This window comes from Crocodylus siamensis, chromosome 2 (assembly GCF_052110815.1).
Source record: "Crocodylus siamensis isolate JL-2025a chromosome 2, ASM5211081v1, whole genome shotgun sequence".
NCBI classification, from domain to species: Eukaryota; Metazoa; Chordata; order Crocodylia; family Crocodylidae; genus Crocodylus; species Crocodylus siamensis.
The window spans coordinates 282,270,237-282,283,318 of NC_143396.1; the positions used below are offsets into that span (position 1 = coordinate 282,270,237).

The following is a 13,082-nucleotide window of genomic DNA, read 5'->3' on the forward strand; positions in this document are numbered from 1 at the left end:
TGTAACAATTCCTTGAGTCCCTGATGACAATCCTAATTGCAAGGAGCTGAGATTTCAGCATGGAAAAGAAGACCCATCTTGCCCCAGTGGCTGCTCATTATTTCACTAAAATTATGTCACTCACCGTGATACTCCTTTTGTTTCAGTGGATGATGTTATGAAACAATACCTGTTAAGCTAATCACTATTGGCTTGCTTTATACTACATGTCTTTGATGTCTTTGGTAGTTCATGTAAGGATCTGCCTCTATTTTCCCTTGATTGACAAGGCCTTTTCTATATATTTGAGCAATTAAGCAGCCCAGTAGCAGCTGCTAAGGAGTTCGACTAAGTGCAAACCTGACAAAGACTTCTGTACAGGTCTCCTGGCATCCGTGTTGACATTCTGAAACACCATCTGCAATTTAAAACTGCAACGGGACACTTGGATCCAACAAGTTAGGTGAGTGTGTTTCTGTGTTGGCTCCATGTCACTGCTCACGATTAAACTAGGAGGCTTTTGCGAAGGAGACAACACAGAATAAATATGTATTTCTATTGTTGCCATTAGAAATAAGGAATGCTACCACAGTAGGAAAGGTTACACATGGTAGAATACGGGCACCTAATATGCATGCACCTAAGTGCATATACATACGTAGTTTACGTACCCACACATACGTTCATGAAGGTTTCACCATGGCCCACTTGCCCTGATGTTAAGCTTTAGAAAGATGTTGCAAACTTCTAGGTTAACAGGAGTTTAGATCATCAGGCTTCTATATATTTCCTAGGTTCCCTAGTAGTATACTGGTTGCATAACTCCATTGACTTTAGTCAACACAAATTTATTGAAGCTGATGATGTGGCTTGGTGCATGCAATCCTATTTTCTTGAGTGCAGTCTGTTGTTCAAGGTTAAATGTCAGTGCCTGAGGTTTTTACATGGGCAACTATCTGCAATGCCAGCTTGAGCAGTGTAGGGTTTCGGGTTTTGATTCACCCTTTTAGTCTGTTTCCACCTCTCTTCTGTACTGGGGAGCTGCACCTGAGAGGGTGGTTGATTCCTTCCCCAGTGGGCTTTACCAGGGGGAAGGAGTGATGGTGAGGGAGCAAGTTTCATAGGAACTTGGCTGATGGTTGTTGCCTGTGTGGGGCTGAGCTGAGGCACTTTTCAGATGCCTGGGCCAGACCCTTCCATGTCTAGGAACATCCATTTTCAAGGCCTCATTGACAAGGTAGCTGCCCCTTGCAATGAGCATGGGTGGGAGGTGGCATGCATTGTCAAACATTTAGAGTCTGCAGAGCAAACACGTGTGTCATATATTCCCGGTATTTGTAATAGGTGTGCTATTGTAAAGTCCCCTGGCAGGAGAAAGGTTTGACTGTCTGAAGATCAGTGGTCCATAGAGGGTGGGGAGGGAAGGAAGCAGTCAACTAGGGACCATTTTAGAGGCAAAGATGGTGAATTCTCCCCAATTATCATCAACTACTCCTTGTCCTCATCTGCTCCTGAAACTGTTGGTCATTTTAATGGGCTTTTCAATGGGTTATGAGCAGGAGAACTTGGATGTAAGGCTCAGTTCAAAGACCATGTTTTAAATCCATTATGGATTCATACCTAAATAGGCCATATTGTGGCTGGCCCCTACATGTGTGTGCTAGCAGATTGGTAGGATCCATCAACTCTTGGCAGCTTCAAGACAATTCCAGATTTCTGTGAGACGTGCAGCTTCCCTTGGCCTCTGCTGTTCTCTTCTGGCTGGGGTGTTTGGTGAGCAGGGCTGTTTGGCTGCTGTCTCCGTTCCCGTGCCTTCAGCTCTCCCCTTGTTCTGAATGAAGCTGGAGCTCAACTTCTGTAGGGCAGCCACTGTTTTTGCTCTGCCTGGGGAGTGGAGAAAGCAGTGTTCTGTGTGGCTTGGCAAAACCCACAACTAAAGTTAAGGCTGCTGTTACAAACCTACTGCTATGTGAACCTAGTCAGCACCACCTGGATTGTGAGGCGGGAGGGATAGGATGTCCCATCTTCTCCTTGCTGGCAAGACAAGTGGCTAAAGGGAACGGTACCATTTTGTCCCCAGTCCCAGCACGGCAGACACGCACACTATGCCAAGTGCATCAGCTCCCCAGGTTGGGAAAAGCAGGTCCACTCCTCTCACCTTTCTCGGCCTTCTTTCCATCTCAGCACACAGCATGAAGCTCCATCACGTGGTCCTGGGCTCTGTGCCCCTCCTGATACTGGCTGGCTGTGTCAGCGCGCTGAAGACCTCCAACATTAACCTGCGCACGTTCATTGGCTGCGCTGTGCGTGAGTTCACCTTCCTGGCTAGGAAGCCCGGTTGTAGGGGGCTGCGTATCACCACGGATGCCTGCTGGGGACGCTGTGAGACTTGGGAGGTGAGTATACCAGAGGAGTGTGTAAGGGATGTATGTGGGCCAAGGAGCTGGCACTAAACAGCTTGACACTTCATGTATTGTTTTCCAAATAGAAATTGGTAAGAGGTGCAGTGGGCAGGTGTCATTATTCCCTTGGCATCGGGGGGGCTGGACTTGTTGTGGAGACCCTAGGCTTAGGACTCAGAAGCTCTGTATTTGGTTCCCAGCTATGCCATAGATTTTCTGTGTGCCCTGAGCATGTCTCAGCCTCTCTCTCTCATGTGAAAAACCTTTCTTCCCCTAGGCAAATCATGCTTTGATGTTAAGATCTTTGGAACGGGGGCTTCCCTTGCAATGCCTTTGTGTAGCATCTAGTAGAGTGGGGCATCTCGGTGCTGCTATAATGCAAACAAATAACGACAAGAGCACGAACGTGCTGAGTATACAAGTATGAAGGCAAAGACACTGCTGTGGTGAATGGTAGTCTTAATATAAGTGCCAGGAGCTGAAAAGTTTGCCTTGAGCCATTAATTTTAACCACTGTCTATGAGACGCACACACATCATGTGGTAATGTTAATAATGTGCTTACGTAATACCCTCGTTATGCAATTTGAAAGCTTCTTGCAACCTAAACGCTTAGGGGAAAGAGTCCTTTTTTACTTTACTGGAAGAAAATCCCTTTGAGATTAAAATGGAGCCCACGGATCATGAGTAATATGTTTTGTTCCAAAAAAACCCAAATCCCAATGGCAATGTCTGGTTCTAAGTTGCCCTCATTCAAATCGCACCCTTGTATGAAAACGAGGGGGTTCTGTTGTAGGGGGGCGGAGAGAGGGTGGGATGACGGAAAACAAGTCTATACACACGCGGGAGATGAAGCTCATGACTAATTTTAGCTTTCTTTAATGAAAAGATTCAGTGGGCCAGGCCCTGATGTCCTTCTCAGGGAAAATCACATTGATTCAAGGGATTCCTTTTGCCCAAGCAAAGCCAAGGACCTCTTCCTTCCAGTAACGAAAGGCGAGGAGGAGCCAACTATTTCTGAGGTTTAGCCTTGACTTTCCTACACCTTCTTTCACTGCCAGGGGGAGGGAAGATGAGCTGCTGCTTGCTGGTGGAGGAGATGAGGTGGGGATTCCTCCTCCTTAACCAAGGGATCCTTTGAGGTGATGTCTACACTGTGTTGGGCAGGGCTAGGAAGTGCCACCACAAAAACCAGCCCTCTCGCAACACTGACTGGTGTTGCGCAAACACAGCTGGAGACCCCTCACATTCCCATTCTCACAGCCCCATTGCCTGGCTCATCTGGGAGGTTAGCACTATAATATATAAATTATATATAATATATATATTAATATAATTATATATAATATATAAATTATAGGATTCCTCCTCCTTAACCAAGGGATCCTTTGAGGTGATGTCTACACTGCGTTGGGCAGGGCTAGGAAGTGCCACCACAAAAACCAGCCCTCTCACAACACTGACTGGTGTTGCGCAAACACAGCTGGAGACCCCTCACATTCCCATTCTCTCCAATGGGCTGGGCTCTGTCTCCCAGTCCCTGCTCTTCCTGAGCCACAGACGTATTTCATGGGACATGTTATTTGGCTGGGGAAGCTGGTTCAGAGGGAGGAAGGGGCACCTGTGGCATTTGCATTCCACCCCTTTCCCGCAACATTTGTGGTGGCATTTCCAAATGAAAAAAGAATTCGGCTCGTGTGGCTTTTTTTTCAAGTGAAATCTCAGCAGAAAGGAGAGACTTTGCAGGCGATATTTCGGTTAGTTGAAACTCCAGAGTTGAGAAAAACAGAAGATTTTTTTCAAGCAGCCCGAGTCCAAAGAAATCTTAGCTAAGTGAACTAGAATCAGTAGCAGGCCTGGACCTCCTGCAGGACTAAGAAATGTTCCTTGATATGCTCTGTGCGTCTGCTCCTGTCTACCCATTGTGTGGAGGCTCGTGATCAATCCCGTTGAAGTAACCAGGGCTTGGTGGGAGGAGGGGGCTGTAGGATCTTCATAGACTTCCCGCTTACCTGCCTCCCCTTCACCTGGCCTGTGTCTAATGTCAGCATTTTCCCTCCTGCTAACAGAAGCCTATTCTGGATCCCCCTTACATCGAATCTCACCATCGAGTCTGCACTTACAATGAGACAAAGCTGGTGACAGTGAAGCTGCCAAGTTGCGCTCCTGGTGTGGACCCCTTCTACACGTTCCCTAAGGCCATACGGTGCGACTGTGGTGTCTGCTCTACTGCAACAACCGAATGCGAGACTTTTTGAGCCCTCCTTCCCCGGGTGCACAGCTGCCTTGGCTATTGCGGGCCAGATTCTGCCCTGATGTTACACCCACTTTCACCCCAGCATTGCAGGAGGTGTAAATCAGCACAGAATGTGACCGCTGAGTCTTACCGCTTCTAAGCACTAACTCTTCAGCACAGTAAAGGCATACTCTTCTCTTCTCTTCGCAGCCAGTTTAGAGAACTATTAACGTAGTATTGTAATAAGGAGCCTTACGACAATATGTCATGTGGAAAGTTATGATGCAGTTTCTTTTACCCAGAGGCATTTCACAGTATTTGAACTCACCTCATGCACAAAGCACACATTTAATAAGCAGCCCAAAACACCTACAAGTGGAGAACAACAGTGTTAAGGTAACAACAGCTTTGTTCATTTTGGTTTTTCTTTCTTCTATTCTTGAGCTTGGGAATGTAAATGTACTCGGCAGAATTCCCTCGGTGCCCTTTATAGACCAGCTTCCTTTCTCACTGACACGGGTTACAATCGGGAACAATGCCACCAAAATACTTAAAAACTAGTGTCAGTAGTGAGACCAGGGCTTAGCTCTGGTTCATCAGGCGTATAAATTCATTAATACAAAGCTGTAACAACCCCTGTCACAGCAAAGCACTTAAGCACAAACTTATACTTTAAGCATGTGTTTAAGAGCTTTGCTTAATTGGGGCCACTGTGCGTAAAATCTCATATCACGCCACTCATAAGGAAACCACCTCAGTCTTTGAAGAAAAAACACTGAAAGCCTGAAAGAGAAAATCACATTTCTTCCCATACAGGGTGAGGAAATCAATTGATTGAATGGAAATCAAAGAGCTTTGTATGGCTGGTGAGTCTCTCTTAAGGATCTCTCCCAACTGAAAAGGGCGCTAAAGGATGGTGTAATGGCCTTGGTTTTCCTTCACGTGGAAGCAAGGTCAAGGAAAGCCTATGCTGGTTCACCCCACAGTCCCCAGTGCAGTTTTGCTTCTCAGAGAGACCTGCTCCATGTCAAGTGTCCATGCCGTGGACCAGAGGAGCATGGCTAAGATGCCCACCATGGAGGGTTTAGAGTGGTGCTTCTCCTTACCTCTGCAGACTGCCTATTAGGGAATGCTAGAGCTGCTTCCTTTAACGACAGGCCACAGAAATGTTTCTAAGAGTGATCCACAACTGCTCAGACCCACTTCAGGAGCTGAGGAGAGGGGGTTGCAGGTCATAGCCACTGTAACAGCACATCCGCGGTCTCAGATGAACTGCCTAAGTGCCTTTTGTACCCAGGCTCTGGGTGGGAGTGGTTGATTTAGTATCTTCTCCCTCAATTGCTTCCCCTGAAGAAACCTGGTTGGTTTGTATTTTTCTGACAAGAACTAGAAGTTTTCCTGACATGATCTGTTAGCAAGAGCGCGTAAGGCAAAGTGAGTTTCCAGGGCAGGCACCGCGGTATGCTTTTTGAACAGATTAATGTCCAACATTTTCCGTTCCCTACCTGGTTAGGGCCTGATATTAGACAAACCAAGAGGCTGAGTCTCCTAATTACATTCCCTTCTGTTTCCAGGATTAATGGTTGACACTACAAAGCAAGCTTACTTGAAGTTTCCTGCTGTCTTTGAAATACGTCTTTTAATTTAAGCTATAATTTATTAAACGCTGTAATTTTGTCTGTTGAACTGTAAAAGCTGCACTGTGGTTGGGTGATTTATATGATTCTGCCTTACAGAGTTCTTGACTAGATGGACTGCTGTGTGGAACAACAGCAGTAGCGGTTTTCTGCAACACTGACTTTAACTGCCTTTAAATAATCCTGCATTTGGTTTCGAGTTGCATCTCTCATCCTTCTGGTCTTGTTATTGCTCTAAATGGCATCATACATCATGGGTGACCTACAAATTAATTTCTGGGTCCTTAATAAACCTAAAATTGTAGCATCAAAGCAATTTAAGACATGCTTCCATCCTTATTTATGCATTGGGCTTCTAACTACTCGTTCAGTTAAGCTGCAGCAAGCTGTTGCCAGTGAACACCTGCAACTGGTCCCGTAAGGGTGAATTTTTGGTTGTATGCCATATGGGCTGATTGTCTTCTGCTAGACTGGTTGTGCTGTAGGTGGCGGTCAGAGGATTGGGAGGTGGATAAAAAGTGCTCTTCAGAGCCAACAGGGAATTCAAACTTTTCTCAAAGACGGGAGCTGGTAAAGCAGTTGAAATCTCAGAAAGTATCTAGGCAGAGACATTGCACAGGGTGAATGGATGTTTGACTGGTTACGGTGCCAGACTGGCTGGGGAGTGGAAGAAGAACAGTGGGAAGAATTGAGTGACTGGAACCAGCCTAACAGTTTTGGGTGTTTTTAGAGAAAATGGCAAAAATGAATGGTGAAGTTGAATGATGGACAGCAAGGGCAGTGGGGGTCATAAATGCAACAAGAGACTAAGGCCCCCAGATGTATTTCACATGACCAACTGAACACCCATCAATTAACTGTGATCACTGCCAATCTGAGATGGTTTCGTCATGTCCTAGAGGTGGTAGATGTTGTTGCTCTGTCCCTATACAACTAACTGATGGAGCCCTTGGAGTAGGCAGTATCATAATAGTCACTTCAGGGTCCAGGTTTTATCATCGCTAGTAATAGGCACACATTTGGGGATCAGTCCCAAAGTCCTTACTCATCATGTTCTCAGGGACTTCAAAACTTGGCATTTGGTTCCTTGGCTTCAGTATCCTTTAATGCCAGAGCTGAATTTGGTCCTGGAGTTGATTTGTGGAGTCTCATTGAAGGCATTGATTGTGACTGATTATAGTTGCAGTTGTCAAATTTCTGCAACGTTCTTTAGTACGTTACATCAGGGGTAACACGGTACAAGCTTTGGGGGAAAACGTGAGAGAGTTCATATAACAGTAATAATGTATGTGGATAAGAGAAAAACACACAACTACATGAGGGTCACTAAGGCAGGGGTGGGCAATTATTTTGGGCAGAGGACCGCTTACCGAGTTTTGGCAAGCTGTCGAGGGCTGCATGGGTAGCCCCCGTCCCTTGACAAGTGCCCCGCCTCCTGGTCACCATCTTGGGACCAGAAGTCCCGCCCAAACCTCTGGTCTTTGCTGCCAGAAGTCTCTCCCCTTGCCCCCGAAGTACTCTTTTGGGAAAGAGGATTTGCCATCTTAGAACGGGAAAATAAACAAATTATATATTAAAAATCAAACACCGATACTAATATATTTTAATTTAATTTAAAAAAATATTTTTGTCCTGATTTGTGTGTGCTTGTGCTGTATATGTAGAAGTGATGCATCATAGCTCAAAATGCAGTCTTACTCTTGTATAGTGTGTAGGTATGCAGGGGTGTTGGGGGGTATAGGTGGTGGGTGTGGGGTTTGTGGGGAGCTGTGGGTTTGGGAGTTTTGTGGGGATGTATGAATCTGTGTGTGGGTATAGTATTTGTGGGTTGTGTGATTGTGTGTAGCAGAGGGTGTAGCTGTGGAGTTTGTGGGAAGGGTTTGAGGGTATGTGGGGTATATGTGGGAGGTCCCCTCTGCGTGCACCCCTGAGCCGGTCAACACCCATCCCTACCCCACAACGCCCAAGCTCCCTGTGGTGCTTCCCTGCCACCACCAGCAGTGCACAGCCCCAGTGTGCCCACTCTGAACCACGTGGCTACATGTAGCAGTAGCGGCGGGGACCAGTGTATGCAGCCACAACTCTGTGTGCCCCACATCAGCTCTGGGCTCACCCGTCAGGCCTGAGCATTGGCAGCAGCAACTGGGCAGAAACTTCTGCTTGGTGGTGGGGAATGTAGCCCTCCCCCTCCCCCTCGCTGCCACTGGGCAGTTTTTGCTGTGGCCACCCAGAGCCCGCGCCGCGCTAGGCTGTGGTGCAGTTCCTTCACCACCACCTGTGAGCTGCCCTGCAGCTGCTCTGCACTGTCAGTACTGCTGTGCTGGACAGCCCAGAGGTGGCGGTGAAGGAGCTGTGCCGCAGCCTGGCGTGGCATGGGCTCCAAGTAGCCACAGCATAAACTGCCCAGCAGCCGCGAGGGGGAGGGGCCGCTTTCCTTGTGCTGAGCAGCAGTTTCTGCCCAACTGCTGCTGCTGCTGCTGTTGCTGCTCAATTCCAATGGACAAGCCTGGAGCCAGCACTGGGGCCTAGGCTCAGTAGCAGCAGCATGGGACAAACTACTGCTCATCATGGGAGAAAAGTGGCCCTTCCTCCTCCCAGTACTTCCTGATGCAGCCGCTTGGAGCCTGCGTGGGGCTGCCCTGTGTCTACTCTTCACTGCCACTGCTGCCTCACGGGGCAACCCAGACATCAACCCTGGTGACATGGTGGAGATGCAGAACAGTCCTGCGCAGGCTTCAAGCAGCTGCATCAGGAAGCACCAGGAGTGGGAGGGGCCACTTTTCCTCCATGCTGAGTGGCAGTTTGTCTTATGCTGCCACTGCTCAGCCCAGATGGGCAAGCACAAAGTGCATGAGGTTGGGGCTGTGTGCTCGTCCCTGCTTGTACTGTGGTGCCAGGGCAGGGGACGCTGGGAGCGAGCAGGCATGTGGGAGCCAGCAACAGCCGGACAGGAGTATGAGGCCTGTGTCTCGGGGACAGTACCGGAGGGGCCCAGAGTGGGGTGGCAGGAGCACAGGGTCCCGGCTGGCAGGGGCTCTATGGAGCCGGCAAGCTCCCCTTTCTTTCTGCTAGCATAGCCCAGCTCAGCTCCATAGACCCCTGCCAGCCTGTGACCCATGCTTCCGCCACCCCACTCTGGGCTCTGCCAGCACTGGCCCCAAGACACTGGTGTGGGCCCCATGCTCCTGCACACCTGCTTGCTTCCACTTCCCCTGCCCCTACTTTCCTGCCCACCTGTGGGCTGCTCTGCACCATGTGGCTCCCCTGCCTCCCCACCCCCTTCTTACCTAAATTTCCTACTCTGGCACAAACAGCCCCACAGTCCCAGGCCAGAAGCCTCTGCTAGATGGGTAGGCCTTGCTGTTCAGGGTCCTGCTGTGGCTTCCCTTAGGTCCTACTGCCTCTTGCTCCTGTCATCTTTGACAGGCAGCCAGGGGCAGATGCATACTAATTTTCTAATTTTTTAGGGGCCCTGTGGGTCGGATAGAATGGCCTGGCAGGCTGGATGTGGGCCACAGTCGTATTTTGTCCACCCTTGCACTAAGGCCACATGGGAAAGGATCCATCCTACCTGCCGACAATAATTGTCCCACATTGATGGAACATTGCATCTTGGTTAGAGTCGAAATAAAGGACCTTTCTCCCCCTCCACTTCTCCTCCCTGCCCAGTGACCTCACCTGTGTGGAACTTGCTCCCTTGATCTTTATTTAAGCTGCAGTAGATGAGTGGCTGGAATCTCAGACTCAAAACTTCTCCTACCCTGTGTCAGTAAAGCCATAAACTCCTAGGGAAAGGGACTATCATTTTGTGCAGTGCCTGGCACAATGGAGCTTTGATATTTGATGGCACCTCTCAAGCTTCCTCTCAGATGAGCAGTAGGAATAACACTGTGCTTTAGCCTTGGTCCATGTCTTTGTTTTCAGATGCTGATTGCAAATGCCGGTTGGACTTTGAAGTGAGAGACTGAGATCACAACTCCAGTGTGCTTTTGCAGTGACTCTGTTTCTCTGTTCTAAATATTTAATTGTAGCAACCCAGGCCACCCAACAGAAGGTCTGGCACTATTTACTGGTGGTGCTGCAGACAGCAGAAGTGACCATGAACAGGAATCGCCTGCAGTGACTAGTGTCCCTGGTGATGGATGAGAAGTTCTGCTCCCATGACATGGGTTTCTCTGAGATCAAGGAACTATGATTGGACCCAGGAAACCCTTTTCGTCCAGGATTTTGAGAAGCAGTTGTTCTTCTCCCAGAGAGAACCTCCACTAGTAAAGTCACATGGTTCTGTTTTTCCTCATTACGCTTCCCATTGTTGGCATACCTCAGCCTTATTATCCGTGCTGAGTGATTTCAGAGTCCCAGAGCTTCTTTAGGGCTTGTCAAATATAACACATTGTGAGCCAAATCATCCGTCCATGTCAGTCAGTCTGACTTCAGTGGACTTCTATCAGTTTCTAACAGCTGAAGATCTGGCCTTCTGTCCCAGACTTTTCTGAATGAATCTTGCCACCTGGACTTTTCTTTCCAGTGTTAAGTTCCCCAAGGATGGCTATGCTTGCACAGCCTTTTTTCAGCTGTAGGAACTTGGCAGGTTTCAAAAGAAACGTTTTCTAGCCCAATCCAACGTGGTGAGCAAAATGCAGGATTTATTAATTCTATGGGCTGGGTTACACTGCAGGTTGGTCTACATAATCATAATAGTTCCTTCTGGCCTTGAAACTAATAGGTCTATACAGCTGAAAAGTCTGATATCTAAGGAAACACTGTCTCCCTCCCTCTTTAACAAGTTCCCATACTTCTACTTTGAATCCCTAGAAGCATGAAGATAATTAGATTTTCATTTCCAGTCCAGCACTTAATGGCTGTCTTACTTGGTATGATTTCTATAGCCCTTTAAATATTTCACTTCCTTTCCCCCTCTCTGTCAGGCTGAAGGTTATGTAACTAATCATCCTTTTTGTCATCAATAAGCTTTTGTTGGAGGGTTTTATTGCCCACAAGTTAGATTTGTCAGCGAGTTGGAGAAAACTGACACTTTCGCCAGAGTTATTAATAGCTCTTATAGAGGACTTTTCTACCTGTCTGTGAGGCTGCTTCAACCTGGCTTCCTTCCAAAACCCTTCTGTTAGTCAGTGACAAAAAAGAAAGTGTCTTTCTATTGCAACTTTCAGGTAGAGACCGGAGCCCGTAAGGCCAAAGGAGAATCTGTTCTTAACCCCCCCCCCAAACCCCCCCCCCTCCAAAAAACACCTTTATTTAAAACAACAAAAAAACACTGACATCTCTAGAGATGAAATGAGGAGCCACTCGTTTCTAGTTTTCTGGGGTTTGTTGATTTAGCTGTGTGCTCTATTGTGCTTTAAATACTGGAAGTGAAAATACCCCAGCCGCTCATGGTTGTTGAAAGCCAATGGAGTGGAGAGCAGTTTCATGGACATCATTATGCCATGCTATTAAGAAACCGATACAACACCAGGGTGTTTTTGATGTTTTGGGTATTGTCTGGTAGTTGCATGTGAGGGTAATTCCTGAAGTTATTAAGACTGGATTAGACCAACACACAGCTGGAATGCTTCCAATGGAGCTGATTTTGCCTTGAGCAGGGGTTGAACTGGATGACTTCCTGAGGTTCGTTCTACGCCTACTCCTCTACAATTCTATGATCTTAAGTGGTTTTGCCAAATACCACTAACCTTCTGTTTTTGGTGAAAGTTGAGAAAGTGGGAGTAGCCTGTTTCAGCATCATCTGATCCAGCCTTTTCAATAACCACCCAGGCTGCAGGATGAGGCCCGACAGTGTATGGTGGCAGTGTAATCAAATGCCCCATTAGAGTGATGTTAGAAACATTTACAGCCCCGGGCACTTATGACCATGAGGTGCTGCTGACTCACCTTTGACTGGGTAGAATATAAAGCATCACTTTGTCACTCATCTTTGTGTCACAGGGGCACTGAAGTGCCTGCTTCTATAGAAGGACAGGTGTTGGTTGCCAGGGCAACCACAGGGGTCAGCTGACCGGGAGAGGGCAGGGCCTGCAGTATATAAACAGCCCAGGCTGAAGCCCACCAGGCAGTTCTCCTCTGGCAGCCAAGGAAGAAGGAGCTCTGCGGGAGCAAGCAGAGTAGAGAAGCCTGATGGCATGAGCAGCTTCTGGTCAAGGATACCAGGTGGAGGAAGCCCTGGTAGGGAGTTGAATGAGAGTTAGCCAGGTTGCTTAGAGTTTATGTTGTAGCCCAGGGGCTTGAGTTTTCTGTTTGTAGTTTTATACCACCGGAGGACCAGGTGAGGCTAATAGGGGTTGGAGGAGGCCTCAGTGGGGCTCCACGGCAGTGTGGGGACCCCGGTGCCAGGGAGGGCACAGTATTGAGAGGCATTGACCCCAGCCCTGCGAAAGGGGCACGGTGGATTTAGGGGCCAGGCACGGCTACGGCCACCTGAGCCCCAGTTGTGAGGAGCACCAGAGTGGGCACTGGCAAGAAGCCCAGAGGGTGTTTGCATTAAGCCCTAGGGAGGGCGTATAGGAATAGAAGCCCCAGGGAGGGCATACAGGAAGAGAAGCCCAATTGCGAGGCGAAGCCCCAGGGAGGGCACACGTGGAAGAAGCCCCAGTGTGGGCGGAAACCCAGAGGGGCCACATAGGCGAGGAGCCCAGGGAGGGCGTGTGCCCAGAGGTGAGGAGCCTCAGGGAGGGGAGCACAGGCAAGAAGCCCAGAGAGGGCATGATATTCAGGGGGCATTGGCCCCAACCCGGGGGGCGCCAGCGGGTGGGCACCGGCTGCATGACAAGCCCAGGGGGTGCCAGTGTGGGCGCGGAAAGGAAAACCAACC

General features: G+C 48.5%; 1 protein-coding gene across 1 annotated transcript; it reads left to right on the forward strand.

The window, feature by feature from the left end:
- The first annotated feature begins 2,171 nt into the window (after positions 1-2,171).
- Positions 2,172-4,638, forward strand: GPHB5 (glycoprotein hormone subunit beta 5). Its single transcript, XM_090035016.1, has 2 exons — positions 2,172-2,375; positions 4,450-4,638. Exons 1-2 carry the CDS (start codon positions 2,172-2,174, stop codon positions 4,636-4,638), a joined length of 393 nt encoding a protein of 130 aa, XP_089891142.1.
- The last annotated feature ends 8,444 nt before the right edge of the window (positions 4,639-13,082 follow it).

What these genes read in the sequence shown, in the direction of transcription:
- GPHB5 (XM_090035016.1), top strand. Translation starts at nt 2,172, where the DNA reads ATGAAGCTCCATCACGTGGTCCTGGGCTCTGTGCCCCTCCTGATACTG. An exon ending in GACGCTGTGAGACTTGGGAG is followed by an intron (nt 2,376 to 4,449) that starts GTGAGTATACCA and finishes TCCTGCTAACAG; the next exon opens with AAGCCTATTCTGGATCCCCC.